At 40.4% G+C, this 19,555-nt stretch overlaps 1 protein-coding gene across 1 annotated transcript; it reads right to left on the bottom strand.

Moving 5' to 3' along the window:
• Positions 1 to 266: 266 nt before the first annotated feature.
• LOC146563825 (tumor necrosis factor receptor superfamily member 11B-like) lies at positions 267 to 19,296 on the bottom strand. Its single transcript, XM_085290319.1, has 6 exons — positions 18,586 to 19,296; positions 10,627 to 10,854; positions 9,735 to 9,879; positions 4,050 to 4,265; positions 1,894 to 2,118; positions 267 to 1,590 (listed from the first exon to the last, which is right to left on the bottom strand). Exons 1-6 carry the CDS (start codon positions 18,631 to 18,633, stop codon positions 1,196 to 1,198), a joined length of 1,257 nt encoding a protein of 418 aa, XP_085146445.1. The 5' UTR covers positions 18,634 to 19,296; the 3' UTR covers positions 267 to 1,195.
• Between the last annotated feature and the right edge of the window lie 259 nt (positions 19,297 to 19,555).

The raw sequence follows: 19,555 nt of genomic DNA, 5'->3' as shown, positions 1-19,555 counted from the left end.
AAAGTGGCTCTGTCAGGAAACTCACTGTACGCCTTGATCGCTAAGCTGGGGAAGACCAAATTCTTCTCAGTCAAGAGATCAGAAGTACAGATTGTTTGATCCAGTCAGCCATTCAGTCCCCTTCCATCTCAGGGAAGGCACCCTTGGAGGATTTTAAAACTAAAAGCATACAATATAGTTGATTTACCAGAAAACAATGTTTTTTTGGGGGGGGTTTCTCCAAAATTTAACACTGCTATGAAATCACAAGACCAAAATCGTCTGTCTGTTCATTGCATATTTATAATGAAACAATACATCTTTACACACTGAATTTAGTCAGATCATTTGTTATCAATGTTCACAACTTAAACAAGCTTAAAAAGGACCAGTCAGGCACATATACAACAAAGATCATACACTTATAGTAAAAACGCGATACAACAAAAATATAAAACAAATATCACTTCATTAACTTGCAGCATTTGGAATCCAGTATTTCTAAGAAGTAATAAACATAAGCCTTTACATGTTCAGAAAGTAAAAATTACTTTTTTTTAAATAGAAAACAATTGCACTCCTTTGTACATTCATACAAGTAACAACTACAAAATAATAACGATGAGCTTTGCTTGTCAGCAGTCCAGAACAAACACACCAACAAATGAGAAAAAATATTTCATTATGAAACCAAATCCTTCCTCTCAAACAGCGAGAAAGCAACAATAACAACATCTGCCGGACCATTTTCTATAAAATAGTATTAATATTTACATCTTAAATAACATTTTTTTTAATTTTTCACAGACTCCAGTCATGAAGTTCTAAAAAATCTTTTTTTTTTCAAAAACCTTTTATTTTACATCCGTATTCAGTACACAGATGTGTGAACACCTCTTTTTTTTGTCAGATTCTTCCTTGCGGACGGTTACCGTGGACTGAGGATGAAGTTATTAGTGCCTCGTTTAGGTCAGAAAAAAATCAGAGAAGGAAAGACAAATTTATTTTTCCATCTTTCCTTCCATGTTAAAGTTAGGAAAACCCATTTTTAGGCAGTATATGCATAGCTTTGATATTATAAAGCCCTCTCACTATTACAAAAAAAATGCACCTCCCTGCTCATTGTGTATCTTTTTAGTGTTCCCTTTTTTGTCAGTGAAATAGTGTTTATTTATGCTTTAGGTTGTATCTATTTCTATTTGTACCTGTGTACTGCTTATTCATTTAATGGCTTATGGGCTTTAAAACACGATCCATCCTGAAGCATACTGACAAACATCTTCTGAAACATCTTTTGTGCCGAGGTGGTTCCAATGATGCGGCTGATCTTCTTCAGGCCTTTGAGCAGATAACGTGGTGCCTGTTGGTTGCGCAGGACCCTGAGACTGTGAGACAGAGCATTTGGTAGGTCCAGGTTGTGGTTTGCTTTTTTCCAGAGGTGAAGAAGATGCAGAATGTACTGCCTGGGGAGGCAAGAAGAGACCACGGCCTGGACATCCGCCTCCTTAACTTTCACTCCCGGCAAGCTGTTCGTTACCTTCATGAGGTCGTCGAGCGTCAGGTTTTTTAGACTGCTGCAGCGGGAGACCTTCCTCTCACAGTGGTTCACACCTTCAAATAAAGTATGTTTACATTAGTACACCAATGCAAAAATTAAAATAGCAAACAGATATGTTAAACAGGGCAAAATAGCATGTGAGCACAACACTCAGACGCTGCTCATATGTGTGGTCAGTTTGTGCGCTTGATTTAAATATTCTCCTCCCTGTATTTTGCACCTTGAGAAAGAAACTCACAGCAACATATGTGCAACTAGGTCAGTCTCTAAAATCTCTGAGTCTTTTTTCCTTTTTTTTTTCTAAACAAAAACCCAGTTTGTGCTGGTGCAGCATTCTTGTAAATCTTATTTTATACCTTGTATGAAGCCATACAGCTTGTCCTGGTCTTTGTTCTGCTCTCTCCACAGTCGCAGAAGGTGGAGAACCTGCTGCTGGGGAGAGCAGGTCTTCTTCAGCCTCTCCAGGCTCTTGCGATCCACCCTCTTCCCAGGAAGACTGTCCAACAGTCGTTCCAGGGGCACCGAGGAAAGTCGCAGCGAGGCTAGCGACTGGAAAACCGCCTCTTCACAAAGAGTCACATCTGGAAAGAGAAGCAAAGTGGGCTTGAAAACACACACATGCACAAAAGTTCTGGATAGTGATGCTTGATATCCATTTGCTTAAACCAGAAGGAATTAACATATGTAACATATGTAACATTTGTAACAACCTGTTACAAATGAGTAAATGTTCACAAGTAATAAAACAACTTTAGTAAATTCCAAACCATTGGCTGTATGTATTCCAGTATGACAAGCGGGCTGGTAGAGTGACACCTGCCCAAACATGGCCCAGCTTTTAGTACAATGCTTGACATCTTAGTGCGATCAGCTATGTTAAACATATTTATGTCTTTTAGATCTTTTATTTTTCACCCCTTGTTTAAATCGGTATCTGTAGATAATGCCAAACTAACCTTAGAGGTTCCCACCTAAGTCCCAATTGCACATTTGTGGAGCGATTCCACGACAGTTTGTGGTGGCACGTTACCGCATGTTTGCACACTTTAAATAGACATCGCTGTGTAACTGACATTACACACTATGTTTACTGACGTAACAGTTTCACTATGTTTTGCTTATTCATCTGTGTCACTGCAACTCTTCAACCATAAAATCAACAGTAAAGACTCCATAGTCTCCACCTTAATAACGTCAATCTGGGAATCTGGGATAACAACATAAAGTAACTTTAATTTCTTTTTTTTTGTTCCTAATTGAAGGCAGTTTAAAATTAGATATAACGGATTTTAACATTTCAATACTTCATCAGTTTACTTCTGCATATTTTTTGTGTTTGCATGTGTTTTGCCTATGTTTAGAGTGTTGCCTTGTAATTTGACCACGAGAGAACCACAGCTGTCTTTTCTTTCTGTTACTCATTGGGATCACTCCTACTAGCCGAGCCAAACTGTAGCCGAGCCTGTTGCTCTACATTTTTTAAGGCAGCCAAGCGAACATTCTTCTTCCTGCTTTCGCTGAGGACACTCCCAACCGGACACACTTCATATAATGTGCAATTTCACATCCTTTTTATTAAAGATGATGTGAAATTACACCAAATTTCATGTTTCATGTTGATCATTTCAGTAATTTATGAGTGATGTAATTGCGGCTCGCACCACAACTAACAGTGACTTCCTGGTGGCTTAATACCGACTTTGGGAATCCCAACTGCTTTCAATTTTACATTTTTTGCTCAGAAACACTGCTAAGCTGTTCCAGGATTTGAAGCAGGCACTCTGCGGTGGTGTAGTTACCAGGAAGGCAATTTGTGAATGAATGTTTGAGGAGAGCATCACCCTCCCAGAGGGACCACAGCTTTGTGTGTTTTCGTCTAAGTGTGGCATATGAGTGCGCCAGGGTCTGTACATCTGCATGTGTGTGTTCTCCAGTGTCTGTGGTTTCTCACGGTCTGGGAATTTAGTGTCATACTTGCGGCTTCTCATCTCAAATTATCCTTCAGCATCTGTCACAGTCAAAGTCTGAGTAACAAAGAGCAACCAGCGTGCCTTGCGTCTCCTTTGACTCAGTTTCCTCTGTTATTGTGTTTGGGGATGTGACAGTTAAAGGGGGTAATTGATCCATCATGGGTCTTTTTGACAACAATGCCATAAACATCCAGCATTCAACCCTTTGGTTTTCACTGCTGTGTTGGTTTTAAGGCACGCAAGAATTTGCAAAAGATTGGAATCTGGACAGCGAACCTGACCGAGGAAATCCCCTGCCTTTAGGAGTGAAAATGACCACATGTTTGAAATAATTCACTTCAAGTTGATTTTTAAGTTGTTGACAGCTGAGGTTAACTCAACAACACTGGTGCATGTGTGTGTGCGTGCGCGCGCGTTTATGTGTGTGTGTTGGATAAACACTGCGCTAATGATCAACCCAAATTCCAGGATTAGTCCTAAAACGTTCCATATGATCTTTTTCTGCAGCGCCATGCCCAACATGACAGCGCGTATGTTCTCACCAGTCTGGCACAAAGTGTGATGATGAGAGCACTCCAGCGTTGCCTTCTTGTCCGGAGTGCCACACTGGCTGTCTGCAGTGGACGTGCCCCATCTCAGTGTCTTGAGGCCCAATTCTGAGCAGTTCGTGTGAGGCTGGCACGGCTTGGTGGAGGAGCCACCCGGGGAGAAATGACCATCAGGGCAAAGTTCACACACTGTGTCACTCACTGGCGTACCTGGAAGAGATTTACAGAGATAAGTTTTGCAAATGAAAACTGATAGAAGTGACGCTTATGAGCATGTGAGAAAGCACCTAACCACAGATTTTTTTTCTCATCTAGAGCTTTAACTGAAACTCAGCCATTTTCACCATTTAGTGCAAAAAGAAGCAGATGTGATTCTAAGAACCGCAGAGACATGTGAAAGCTCATCATACTGAGAGCGTGTTTCAGAGAATGACTCATATCAGTCGTAGTCACTACACCGCCCTCATTCTGTATCTTACATGCTCTTACTATGATGTCATGTGACTTAGCTGCAATGTGATTTGTCAGCTGATTTTTTTGCAGCCAAAGCCACTTCTAATAGTAATACGTAGGCATGTTTTGAGAACTTTATTTTACAGTTGATTTACTATAATATGCTGCAACTTTAAAACTATATTTAGATACGTGACCTTTTTTTTTATAATCTCATTTGACAGTTGCCACAATACCATTACAGGAAACCATCACAACTTCTGGTATATGACCATCAGCACGCATGACAGTCCATGAAGTGGAACTAGTAATCACATCCTCATTTTATTTTGATCTTGAAGTGAAAGTGCGTGGGACGACAAGCCATGCTTATTTCAGATTTAACCTTTGATTAGTTTCCCGCTACCATGGTACAATGCGTCCTTTCTTGAAAACATATCGTCAAATAGGAAACCATCGCCTTATATGCATAAAAAACAATCAAAAACGTTTCCTCTGCGAGTCATGACAAAGCATGTACTCTGTCAGATGACAACGTGACAGCCTATAACTGTAGTATGATGGTTATATTTTATTGCTGACTTTAATGTCAATTTCTCAGAATTTCCTCTGCGGAAAAAAATTTAAAGAATGCATGTCAGCACTTTGCTAAAAGAAATTGCTTTAGATCTGATTAATGGTGCACATATTATCGTTAATGTTTATGTAATACAAGGTTTACTAGTTATTGACTAAAGACTCTAGACATGTATAGATGAAACACATTGTATGAATCATTGATTTGTTGTTCATCAAAGTTTTATTATAATGACAGCTTATAATAGTGATAATATTAACTACTACTATTGTTAGTAGTTGTAGTTGTAGTTTTGTGTGCAACTTTCGATGCTGCTTGTTCAGTCTGCTCTAGAAAACTGGTTTCCAAGTTAATTACTGCTGATTTATTTAATCAAGGAAGTCGTCACCTGACTAAATAAATGTTGAACAAAAATAAATCTTGGGTATTTTGGAAATTTTGATGATCTAACACTTGTTTGCCTAACAATATAATGATCAAACAAACATGGAAGAGGCAAAAAAAAAAATTACTCACGAAAACTTGATTTGCACGCTGTTCCCCCCTCCCCCCGTACTGTCTACCATATCGATCGGATTCCAAAAACACAGATGAACCACATAGCAAATCCCATTCGGAGAATGACAAAGAATTCTAACCAGAAACAAACAATCAGGAGACCAAGGGGGAAAGGACGGAGTCATAAAAGGCTTGTGTTGTCAGAAGACTGACCCAGCATCCTGTGGTTTAACCACAGCTCGAGGCATTACATAATAAGTTTTTCAGCTTCAGTGGGGGGGGGAGATCCCCTAAATTGCTGTCTCATGTCTGCTGATTGTGGATTAAGGTCAGTGGAATTTATGGAAAAAAGTATTGCAGGGGTCACATGATAACCACAATCGATGGAAAATGTTGTTTCATCCTTGTGATTTCTGGACTCTGGTCCAAAGTTTAACATGAAGTCATGAGAAGGTTGGTGTTAGTTTATGCTGTGGTTCCAGTACAAATATCAGATTCAGTGCACTGGTATGCTTAAAATCAGACTTTCTCACCAACAGTTCCTACAGACACACTAAGGAAGGAATCTGAAAAAAATATCAGATTGGATATCCACTATGTTATTGGCGCATGGTTATTGTATCAGGTGTTGATGGACACAATACCTCTTAAGCATGAATGATAGTTGCATGGACTCATGCAGCTGCAGAACATTAAAAACTCACCAGCCACTTTATCAGGTCTTTGTCTAACTGCTTGTTAACAGAAATATCTGGTCAGCAAATAACATGGCAACTAGAGTTCAAACTAAACATCAGCAAGGGAAAGAAAGGTGATTTCAATGGCTTTAAACGGTTGGTGCCAGGCAGACTGGTCCAAGTATACAAAAAACTATCTCTAGGGTTTATAGAGAATGGTCAGAGGAGACTGAACAAATGGCTTTGAGCTTTTAGGAAGGCAAGAGGCATATCTGATGCTCTTCTGCATACCTCTTACGCAGCAGAAGACCACACCGGGTGCCACTCTTTTCACCTAAGAGCAGGAAGCAGAGGCTATCACGAATCCATGGATCCGTCCTGCTTTGTATCAGTGGCTCAGATTGTTGTTGGTGCTGTTATGTTGTGGGGATATTTTCTTGGCACAATCTGGCTCCCTTGGTAACAACTGATCATCATTTAAATACCGCAGTTTATTTTTGATGACCATGTCCAGGGTTAGTTGTAGTAAACTGCTACTATGCAGAAGTCCATTTGGAGCCTCATGCCAACCAATAGACCTGCACGGACCATCGCATATACAGTACATATACACAGAAACTACAGCGTAATTTTAAGTCTTTGTAAGGTCTGAGACATCACACTGACTAAGTTGAAACTGCCGGAGAAACTAGAAACTGTTGCATCACATTATTTCTAAGAGGAAGCACAGGAAGGGCGAAATAAGTTGATGACTCATCGCTCAAGTTTCCTCTTTATGCTTTACAATTTGCATTATCAGGTACAAAAGGAACAAATGAGAAAGTGCTTTCACTCTTTCAAAATGTCACATTATCATCTGTTGCTTACTTTTAAAACCGAAGACAACAATACTGTGCAAATAATAATTTATCTGAGGGTTGTAGACATAGAAGATTCATAACACTCTGATTTAGCTTCTCTGATTTACATAAAAACCTTTCAACACTACAGGATGTGATAAAAAAAAAAAAGTCACAGATAAAGCTACATGGCTAGCTTTGAAGGCCTGGAATCAAAGGAAATGAGTTATAGCTATTATAATGATATATACATTTGCTGTGGTTCATTTGGCGCACACTGAATGACACAAAGTAACCTGAATTTTCTGAGTGATGCCAGTAGACAGTTTGTTTTCACGGTTTGATGAACTCTGGAATGGACAGGCATTTCTATAACTAGTCTTGCTGACCATTCAAAGGACTTCATATCACTAACAACACAGACTAAAGTGGAAGAGACTGAGTCAGGTCAGACATGCTGTATATCAGTGTTAGAACACTGATATACAGCATGTATCTAATACAGAACGCCAAGTTCTGTATTAGATACATTTTGTGGAGAAAGGCTATAGTTACGTATTTCACACCTTCAGGACATACGTGACTGTTTTATTTGCACAGACACTTTATGATGTCAAGACTAACTTTTCAAGTTCTCCTGTTGACTCAGAAACAAGTTATCAAGTTATTTTGTTTTTTCTCAACATGGACAAATGCATTTATGCGCCAGTTACTCAGCTTAATCGTGCATATGTAGCAATAAAGTTGTTAAGATTGTTCTTAGCTACAACTTAACTGCCCGTTTCACACATCTAGCGCTCTAGTTCACAAGTACAACAAAGCATGCTTTGCATGTTTTAACAGCTACATCAAAAACCCTGATAGCCTCTCACTGCCAGGAAACACAGAGCAGGAGATGGTGAAAATACCTCTGTGAGGAAGAGACACAAACAGAGAAGTAGGACATTTCTAAGAAACACTTTAAAAAGGTTTTTTTCTGTGAAAAGGGAGATGCTCATCAGGAATGGGTTTGGTTCACATATTCGGAAGAAGAGGAAGAAAAACCTGGTGTCTGGTAATATAATTAAGAACATATCTGAATGTGAAAATGTAACTGACGCATCTCTCTGCTTTATCAAAGTTCCTGACAGGCCAGTCCAGTGTAACCCGCCCGGGAAATTGGTGAGATCAAAAGAAGATCAAAGAAAAGATACTTGTTACAGTGACACGCAGACTGAGTGTCCCTTTGAGCACACATACTGCACTTTTCTCATGTTTACTCACTAAGATAAACCACTACAACTGTCTAGTCTACATGCAGACTGAATTTACTCTTGCGCTATTACAGACACCTGATGTCAGCAAAGTCAAATTCCATTGTACACGGTGGGCTTCATGCAGCCCACTTAGATTTTAAATGGGCTGGACCATTGAAAGCCCTTTCCTATCAGTTTAACTATGCATTTGATATGTGAAATAATATAATAATATAAAATCTGATTATTTATTTTTAAAAAGTATAACGGAGTGTTTCCCCCTGATAAAGGAATCCTGCAGTAAATGAAAGAAACTGTTTATTTACATGTATTTCCTACTGCCTACACTGTAAGAAATAAAAAGGTTCTGGCAGCTTGTCGCCACAGAAAGTTTTTGTTCATTAAAAAAATGCCTATTTTATTTATTTATTTATTTATTTTACTGTGAAAAAATTCTATAGTAGATCATAAAAAAATGAATTGTTTCTGTCATTGAATTGTTTATCTGTTATTTCATTACTTTTGGTGCCTCTGGGGGAGCGCTTTATCGGCAGGAAAAGCTGTAAAATGTATTAAAAAATACAATTGAAATTAAAAATGTATCTCCTTTTTACACTTTCTAAAGATTTCCAGTGGGCTGGACTGCAGTCTTTGTTGGGGCAAATCTGGCCCGCGAGCCTTATATTTACACTCCTGCTTCTGGTAGCAATCTACTCATTTAAGTCCAATTTACACAAAGGTTTGACGTCACCCTGGAATCTCCTTTCTTTAGGAGGAAAAACACATTTGTTTTATTTGATATGATATGGAAATAGTCAGAAATGTTGTAAATGATTACCCTTAATCATAAATTATTGATTGCTTTTAATATACATAACATCTGCAGAGGCCCATTTTTCCACTTGAGTGGCCTTTTGTACAGCTGGAAACAGTTTCTCTCCCTAATCAAGCAGTGAATTTGGCTACTTGCAGGACCACAGAAATATCTTCACAGACCGCTGCCTTAACAGAAGTAGCCTGAGTTAACCACAAAAAAAGAAAGCAGGAGGCGTCAGTGCAGAATGCCTCCCAGGTCCTTGACTGGCAGCTTCAGGAAACGGTGGTTTGTGAAAGGAACGGTACTCTTGATTTTTTTGTAAAACAATAAATTTGCAAAATGTTGCACCGGAACAACAGCTGCTGAAAATGGGCCTCAGTAGCAATTTGATTAAAAATCATTATCTATTTATGATTTTATTAATTCTTAACTGCCTTTTGCAGAATTTCTGATCATCATTTTCAGTTAAAAAAAAAAATCAAAGCATTTTGTGCTGCCCAAACCAGCTGTTTTCGTTTTTCAAACAATTCCTATAGAAACTGCTCAGTCTGAATAATATTCTTAATGTGGATGTTACTCTTACCTAAAGCTGCCACTCCATATCCAGGTGAACAGGCCTTGTGTGCGATACAGAACTCTATCACTAGGTGGAAACCTGGAGCACATTCGCACAGCTGATCATGAGTGCTGTTGCACTGCTGCTTCACTAGCTGTCTCTCCTTACACACCTAAACGGGAACACAGAGAGGTCACACATGTGAAGCTGTAAAGCTGCACACGCACAGAAAATGTAGGTAAAAGTTTATTTGCATGTGTTGCTATAAACAACACAGCAGTTCACAGCAACGCAGGTCATAAAGAACATCATGCTTCCGCTCTGCAACTTGTCTCAAATATCATATTAGTCTGTTGGGAAGACGAAAACTGAAATTTAAAAGCATCACAAAGCAGACATGTTAACAATACAAGGATTATCATGAAAAAGTGGTGATTGCGTAATTTATCTGGAGTTGCGGAGGAGAAACATCAAAACTCTGGGGGAAGATCATTCTACCACAATGAGCAAACTGGGACTTTCATTTTTAGTAACAAAAACTGAAGTGGAAATACTGGCTTAAAAAAAAGACAAATGCAGCACCAAAACATAAATAAACAGTAAGGTCATGCATCTTGGGAAAAGACACCAGCAAAGCCACATAAAAGCACCACTGAAAAAAGCTGGAAGACAAAAAACTAAAGGTATGTGCATAATTCCTGACCATACTTTGATTTCAGCTCTGGGAAATTCTTTTAGGTATGAGACGATACATTGATCTTTTTTTACTACAAAATCCAGTAATTGTCACAAAAACCCGTCAGTTACGGTCTGAACACACAACAAAGGAACCATTATCGGCCTCATGAAACATGTAGCCCTAGTTTCTATTAAGAAGAAAAACTAGAACTGAATGTTAGGTTGATGGCCTCATACGTACCGAGGTGCAGTACTGGCATTTCTCCCCCCAGTGCCAGTTCTCGGCGAAATGCCTGTCAGGACAGGGCTGGCACTCTGTGGGCATGTCGGCAGTGCAGTGTCGTTTCACCGCTGTGCCAGGTGGGCACTGGTTACACGTGAGGAACGCGGATGTCGCGGGGTCACGGTGCTGGTACGTTGGTTGTTCAGCTTGCTGCTGAAAGGCCCAGGAGAGAGAAGCTGTCAAAAGCTGCAAGAGAAAGAAAGTAAGTCGCTTCAGGAACTGACTCAACAGCAGTGACAAAATCTCTAATGAAACCCGTCTCGTGAACAGCTTCACTTTGGCAAAAGAATCAAATATTTTTATATTTTGGAGCACTCGCCAACCCAAAGATTCCAGTAAGAACGAGTTGACTGTAAGGTCAGAGCAGTAAAGCTCCTGGTGGACATAAGGTCCTGTTCTTTCTGCTGCTCTTCAGAGTGCAGTTCAGAGAATCAGAATAGACTAGTTTCCCTGAAATTGATAAATTGATTACTCTATAGGGACAAATTCTCAGCAATAACACAAGTGTATTTTAAACTTTTGGGGCAGTAACGTCCCTTTTTGTTTTGCCTCAACTCGTCATTATTTTCAGTAAATGCTTTTTGTTGATCTCAACTTTTAGGATTAATAAAGGGATCAAAATGATTTTATTGGCCTTCTGGCATCATTTCTCATCTGTTTGACTTTAATCCAAAGCTTTTTAAATGAATTCAGATGTTTCAGTCATGCCAAAATTTTCTACACATTGAAATAAAAGAAGTGCATGACACAGGATTACAGGCATTAGTTGTGCAGCCTTGTGTTCTCTGCCCTCACTAGCAGTTCCCTACCCATGCCGGCAGCCCCGTAAGCTCGGCTGCTTTGCAGCTGAAAAGCATCTGATGTGATTCAGAGGTGATCTATCGCACTTTAATACTGTCCCAGATTAAGATCCACGCCACACCTCAGCCACCCAAAACCAGCCCATCGTTATGGATACTCTGTAAAGTGGGTGGTTTTCAGCGAGGCTCTGACAAGCCTGTGTAACTAATGACAAAAACAAGCCCATGTATCATCGCCTAGGCAAAAACTGAAACGCTTGGTTCATTTCTAAAATATGAGATATCAGTTAGTGAGCATGTTTAACATGGAGCCAATCTAGCTGGTCGAGGGCACATGCAGACCAGCTGTCACACATTAGGCTTCTTCCACTCAAAGGCCCTTAGCCATTGGTTCTTTGGACTTTCCCGTTGGCCCGGATACATCCTCACTGCTTGGACGACTAACCAACAATAGACCGTCTTGTATTGTCTGTGAGTGTGTGTTTGCATGTGGTTTCTTGCTTCATATCATGTGTGCATCTTCAAAAATAAATGAATTTGTATGACAAACAACTAAAAAAAACTCCCATGCATGTGTGTGCAGGGGTGCGAGCATGCAGGAATGCGTGCGCGTGTGAGTGTATATGGGTGTGTGCGTGTTAGTCGATGTTCATGTCCAATTACCATCTTCCTCAGAGCTGGTTTGCGCGCTCTGTGGTCTCCTGGCTGCTGTTCATAAAGAGTACTGTTGGAGGTTACTGGGCTTTCCCCATTCACCACCAGAATACAAAACAGTCACCCACTCTGTTCTACAGATTACCCGCAGCACACCACTGATCTCCTTCCTGCGTGCATGCATTTGTACTTATCCCATTCACCTTAGAACTCGGAGCCACAAAAAACAGTCGACTTTGTGCAAATGAACATGCAACTAAAGAATGGCTGGAAAACCAGAATGTGTGTGTGTGTGTTACATGGTGACTGCCTCTGTATCCTTTAATCAATATTGAAGAATAAAAAGAAAAAAGGTCTTTTCACCAGAAATCTACGCGTGTTTATGAGTGGGTGTGAGTTTGGGAGAAACAGTGTGCAGTACAGCTGCGACTTCCCTGTCCTGCCACATGTTACTGAACAAACTGCCCGTTCTACAAATGACTACAAATGACGTGTTTTTCCTAAGCGTCACTGCGTTTACGTCCACACTACTACTTTACGTGCACCCTGCATATACGTGTTTTGTTATTTGCGTCATCTTATTCTGTTTCCCTTTCCAATGGTCATCACCGAGGAAGACGGCAAAAAATAGATGAATGGGTTTCGCACACCATAATAGAAACCTAACATCAAACAGCCTGGAGAGCGCAGTGCTTTTCCCGGCAAAACCTATCGACCTCTTCCACCGAATGTTCAGTGGAAGGCTTTCATCAGCGACTTGCTGAGCAGTAGCATGACTTTGTTTGTAGTCTGGGTGGCCCCAGCAAGATTCAAACCCATAATCATAGTCTTACTCCTTAAATTAAGAAATGTGTATATACACTCCATTAAGCCCAGAGACCAAATCCAATTGATTTAGAAACAGGAGAGTGGAGTATGCTGAGTGACTAACAGAGGATCACCTGGATCATCCAGGTGTGGTTTACTGGCAGGACAGTCCAACCCTCGGTCAGAGCCCTTGATAAACGTTTGCCCCTTTTGTTTTAGAAATCCGTCAAATGGCACAATAGCTTGCCATGTGCATGCTTGTCCCTCCCTCTGTCTGTCTATATGTGCTTTCTGCGTCACAGTTAAAGTCATGTCCTGCTTTATTTTAGCAATCTGCTTCATTCTGTATCTTTTTTGTAGTTGCTGTCTTTGCCTTTATTTTACCACCTTTGTAACCGATTTCCACCTCCCTACTAGTTCCACCTGCGTTCTCTCATTTAGTGCTCTTTGCATGTACACTGTATAATCCTGTCTTTCCCCTCTGTATCCCTATCATGCCTTTCATCTTGTTTCAGTTTAGGTTTTGATGTCTAGTGCTTGTACCTAGTTTTGTTGGACTCTCATGCACCTTTTGTTGATTTTAATCTATCAAAGTTCATTTTTTTTATTGTCAGCCAATCTGTCCTTGTTGTCCTGCCTTTAGTACTTTTTGTGAAACAAGTTTGATTTGTCTAAATCTGTGACATGCGAGCACAAAGCAGTGACAGGAAATGTATAAAAGGTAATAAAAATGAATGAGTACAATGATGCTTTTTAGGTTGGGTCTGAGAAATGCCTCGGTTGTGCAGTATTCGGTGCACATATGCTTTCGTCATCTTCAAAGTGAATGAACCAGAGGCCTGAGAAACAGATGTAGCAGACTTTAAAAAAACAAAAACAAAGTAAAACTCAAGGCCAGCCCTCATAAAGTATAACAAGTGTTTGACAACAAGTAGTGTTGTTCAACAGATGTTTGACTCCATATTGAAAGATTATTGCATATACAGATGTTATCTCTCAGATCATCTGACTGCATGTTTTTCAGAGAAGGTTCTAGACATTATTTAAGGCCCTTCCTGCTTTCTGGTCACTTTCTGATGGGCAGCACTAAATTATCCCAACCACCCAGCACGGTAGCTTTCTGCTACTGAAGAAGAGAAAATGTCAACTTTTTAAAAATTAACTCACTGGGATGGACGTCCTGTGGAGCATGTGACTCCATCTATCAAGAGCTACGAAAGATACTGAACTTTTCACCCGTCTGTCTCCTTAGAAGCTGCCATCTGACGACATCATGGACGACCACGGGAAATCTAAATTACACAGCAGCTAGGGGCCACTGACAGCCATAATTATAATGTTAGCATCATCAGAGGAGTGCTTAGCAAGGGACATATCCTATTTGGAGCTCAGCCAGCTCAGAGGAGAAAATCAAGGGTGAAGGTACGGAGATGGTGATAATTTTCTAGCATTCCTGTGCAAAAGCCCTTGAGCAAGGCAGAGCAGCTGCTACATGTAAATAATTGCAAGCGACGCTGGAAAACGGCTTGCTGGAAAAGGAGGCTCAAAAAGTTCCCACATTTCTGTGGATTAAACTAAAAAGTTTGAATAAAACAGTCTATATTTATACTGGATAAACCCGCTTCATCAGATATAGTTTGCTTATATAACCTGTGCCAGCGAATCCCGTTTGAACTGAGCTGAGCAAAAAGCTTCGTGTTTATGAGGAGAAGTTTCTACCAATGCTTTAACAGAGAACATGTGCTGCTTTAAGAGATGTTTTCTCTTTAATAAAGACAAAACAAACAGCGGGAGTGGGTTCCATGCTGTAGAAGGTGGTGACAGACATGGTTATATTGGATCAATAGCGTCTCAAAAGCGTCTCACTTGTGCTAGCTACCCACAACATTCAACACAAGTGATACCCAATCCAGTGAGCTATTTACTGGCTCTGAGATTAAGCGAGCAGAGGCACACACTTTTCGTTTTGTTTATCTGTCACTGATCTATCACTATGATGACATACTTTGACTGGAACTATGTGCAAATCTATTGCGCTGACATAAAGCAGTTTATTGGGGCCTTTTTTACGTCCCCTCTGACTGAATTTGTTTGTGAAGAGGTCAGGTCAAACAGGTCAGCTAGTACGAAAAGGCAAAATATCAGTGTCCTATCGCTAACCGAATGCATTTCATTTGTGTTGATGTGTTCCGAAAGGTTAAACTACAGGATAAAATGATTCAAATGTTTTTATAAAAAGAGCTTGGGAAATTTTAATGCAATTTAGTAATTCACAACTGCATTATGAAACAGAAACACAATACTTTGTGTTGCTCGTGGAAAGATAGAGTTTGGACTATGCTGAAATGCAGCGCAAAAAAACAGACTCCGTGCTCGGTTTGCTTGAGGTCAGCTTTAAATTCATGGCATGAGGAGAAGAGCTGTGGCACAAAGGGATCAAACCACGTTGCACCAGCTTATCCACCAGGCACATGGATTCAGTTAACTGCAGAGCGCAGGTGGTCTGAGGGGGGATTCCAGCCTGTGCGTGTGTGTGCGTGTGTGTGCGTGCGTGTGTGCGCGTGCATGTGTGCCTCCGTGGGTGTGTGCGCAGGTCAATGTCTTTTTTCACTTATGCGACACACGATGCCACACCACATCAAGCAGTCTCTGCTCGGTGCGCTCACACCATGTTCTCACGCTGGAGAAACTTCTAATCTCTAACTGGCTGCTAGAACATTTTACAGATTAACCTAAATTACTGAGTCGTTTATGCACGAGAGCTAATGTTTATTGTGGATTTTGTGTCAAGGCGCTCTAACCCAAAAAACGTGCTGCCGTGCAAAAATCTTTCCCAGTCTGAAGGTGCCTTTCTTTGTGATTTTTGCTGGGTTTTTCTCTTTATTGTAAAAATGTTAAACAGAAAATATTTGGGCCGTTGGATAAACACACAAACATGCAAACTGTCCAAGTGATGGAGCTGTTATTTGAGAAAGTGCTTTATAGTTCTTTAGTTAAAACTCTGCAATAACTGAGCTATTTAAGACCAAATCTGATCACTTTTCTGAATTGCTACACCAGCACAACATTTGGATACAAAGAGGAGATCCTGTAGTTTTATGCTGTGATCATATTGAGGGGCCGAAGCTTTACTTCTTCTGCTTCTGTGATCACGCGTCACTGTGATTATCTGGACTGTTTTACTAATTTAAACGTTTGTGGTTGTTTTTATTTCTCTGCTTGCTGAAACCAAACCAAATAAATCAAACTGTTCTCGTGTTGTTACACATCTAATGTCAGGTAATCTTTTACTACAGAAATTTGCATCATATCAGTCATGCTGTTTTTAGAATGATTCATATAGTAGTAAGAGATAAACAGCAGGCTCTCTTTCTCCTCTTTGTGTCCATTAATTGCTCCATCCCACTCGCCCCTCCCTAGCCACCCCAGGCTCCCACACACAAACGTCTGCTATCAATACCTACTGTTGATGGAAACGGGAAGTTAGGTGTATGGAAGTAACCTTTAGAGGCAATTGTTGCTTTCTGAATAAACATTTGTGCTTGTTTGTTTAAAACATGTTGCTGTGATACCTTCCTACCCGACTCTGTCTTTTCCCGCCATTCCTCACCCTTTCTCCAGTGTTTGGCCAAGTGAGCTTTCTGTAGCTTCTTCAGCCTGCCTGTGAACCTGCGGCTAGTTTTGAGGAAGTTGCTGTTGCTAATGCCAACGGCCACAAGCAGAGCGTAACGTGGAGGCGGCGTAAAGATAAAGAGAACACAGATAGTAGATCATGGATAATAACAAAGGGGGAGAAAGTATGTCCATGCATGAGGATTAGAGGTAGGATTATCCAACCATGCTGGTTAACAGTCATGTTGACACACTGACAACAACAACTGACTGACTACCTGCTGCTCTGACAGTGGTGCGTTATTTTTGCCCTTTCAAAGAAAATGACTGTTTACATATTGAAACATGTGCCTTCATAAAAGCAGGTTGACAGGATGAACTATTCCACTGGCATCATGCTGGGCAATGACCCAAACAGATTTTTCTGGAGCCAACACAAGCACATGTGTGAGGAGTATGCAGAGCAACAGGAACAGCACACAGGTGCTGGAGGTGTATTTAAGATCCAAAATTGCAGTTTCCATTTACCACAGAATTGTTTTTCAGACAGACTGCAACCAAGCCTGGCTGACAGGCAGACAAACAAGCATATCATGTGGTGGATTCAGAGGAGATGGAGATGTTGGCTGGATGTTGCCAGTCAAGACTGACTGAGTAAACAGTTGCCAGAAAGTTGCCCGTCTTACTCACCAAATGACTGATGTACTGGCCGACTAACTGAACGATGCATAAACAAAAGAGCAGAATATTTGCCTATTTTAGGACAGGCTACACTGAGTTAGAGGAACTAAACTGTACTGAGTATCACATTATATGGTCATATAAACTACTATTTCACAGCCGTGTTCGCTGAATTACGCACAAACAACACGCATCTTCCTGACTGACCGTGCTTGGCAAAAAAAAAAATCTCTCTTTTTCCTGCACTCTCACACAAGGCCAAAAGGATATTAGATCAGTGTTTTGGAGCTACAGAGTTTTATCTGTTTCTGGACTGATACCCATCTTGAGCATACATGAACATATGCAAAACCAGAAAAGGCCCCGACACAGGACGGCATGCAAAACACACCAATGGAAACAACATAAAAAAAAAAGGAGCAAATTGGTGTAAAGTCAGACACACTGTACCATCTGCTGGGAATTCACCGTGCCACTCTGCTTTTGGAGGATAACATTTCATTCATTTTAATCATGCGGTATTAAAAGCAATGAAATACTACCCAGAGTCAACTTTAATTTATCTGAGAAAACTATAGATCGTGTTTGAAGATGTAGAGGCTGAACAGAGCAGTGAATAAAACGAGCTCCATTCATTACCAAAAGCAAACAAATCCCCAGCATAAACAACACCGGACAATTTACTTGAATAGCTCTTTAAAAAAAAAAAAAAATCCTAACATAGCTCTAAAACGTACTACTAATATATCTGACTTTCTGCTATTAGTATAAACTAGATACAACACACCATAAAATGATATGCAAACTCATGCAGCAGATACACAAACTAGATTGTCATCTGTGTCTGATATGGAGAATGGCAGCCGAGTCTGAAAAGCAACTATATGCTCACATATTAATGCATCTATTAAAGCCCGATATAGCAGCATCAAATACCAGGACCGAACAATATTTAGGGGTACGCTTCGATTGTGGCGCACAGCCTAAAGACTGGCCCCTCTCATTAATGGGGGATCATTAAAGTACCTGAACAGAGGCGTGCTGCACAGAGGGAACATGTGGTTGGCAAATATTTAGCTTTTCCCTATCTAGCCCTTAACGACAATACATGCAAGTCACTGTATTCAAATTATGCCAAAGATCTCCAGATTTATTCGCATTTCTGAAATCTATGTATCGCAAAATCCAACTAAGGATCAGTAATTTTATATATAAACAAAAAAAAAAAACACACACACACACACACACACACACAAAAACGAAGGAAAAAGAAGAGATGAAAAAGTCATTCCTTCAGAATAAAGTGCTGCTCTACTGCTGAGCATATCCAAGGAGCGGAGCTGCAAACACTTTGGCTACTCACCACCATCAGTTTCATCGCCGGTTTGGATTTGGCTATCCGTGAGCTCATCTTCTCTGCGTAAAAGCGAACTGCGGTATGATGGAGTCTCCATCAAAGAGCCTTTACTATATACAGGAGAGAGCGAGAGGGAGAGCGAGAGAGAGACCATGCGCCCACCCACGTTTTCCAAGGCACTGCCTTCTTCCCTCCTCATTCTCCGATCCTAAAAATAAAGTGCAGCATCCATCGGAGCTGCGTCGCGATTAACCAAAACAGTGGATGGCGTAGGTGACATCAAAGAAAACAACTTCCAAACGTATCTTGCATGAGGTGGGTTCATCCATCAATTAAGCCAAGTTTGCTGGGTTTCTTAGGGATACAAATATTCCCCAAAAATATGCCACATGTTGTAAATTGAAAGGTCACCCTGCTGCAGCCAGGTTACACCTAGCTAGGCCCAGGACATAATTACATTCTGGAACAAAGGTGCAAAAGTATGTTTCCATATGCACGTTGTGCAGAAGTGTTTACATGTAAAAAAAAAAAAAAAAAAGGTTAAGCACCTAATTTGACAAGCTAAAAAGCACCAAAAAACCCCACATAGCTTTAATCAGTGTGAATAAAGAAGACTCTTCCAGAATAAATGTTTTGACTCCTGGTTTGACATAATGTAAACATGATGATTGACGTGTGTTTATTTGGACCAGCCAAAATCATTTAGCTAGAGCGGTAGCGCTTATTTGAACATCCCACTGTGGAAAAGGACAATTAAACACCAAAAATATTGTTTTTCTCAGAAGGTTAACCATCACAGCTTGTGTAGAGTGAGCAGAAAAGCACAAAGAACTTCAGCTACCCGCTTTAATTAAACTTCATTCTACATAGAAAGCAAAGAGGGAGCTCTTGCAAAAAGATTGTGAATGGATGATGTCACTGGATGACAAACTAGGGAATTAAAGATTTAAAAAAGAAAAGCAAATGAAGTCCTTAA

This window comes from Mchenga conophoros, linkage group LG11 (assembly GCF_057382185.1).
Source record: "Mchenga conophoros isolate Kocher_MC1m ecotype Shallow Benthic linkage group LG11, M_conophoros_male_GT1.1, whole genome shotgun sequence".
NCBI lineage: Eukaryota > Metazoa > Chordata > Actinopteri > Cichliformes > Cichlidae > Mchenga > Mchenga conophoros.
This window is presented reverse-complemented; position numbering and strand designations above follow the sequence as displayed.

Bases quoted from the DNA above. Each gene is read 5' to 3' on its own strand.
- LOC146563825 (XM_085290319.1), bottom strand. From the start codon at position 18,633: ATGAGCTCACGGATAGCCAAATCCAAACCGGCGATGAAACTGATGGTG. The intron at 10,855-18,585 runs GTGAGTAGCCAA...TTTCTCTTGCAG, and splicing joins CGGCGATGAAACTGATGGTG to CTTTTGACAGCTTCTCTCTC. The intron at 9,880-10,626 runs GTACGTATGAGG...GTTCCCGTTTAG, and splicing joins AATGCCAGTACTGCACCTCG to GTGTGTAAGGAGAGACAGCT.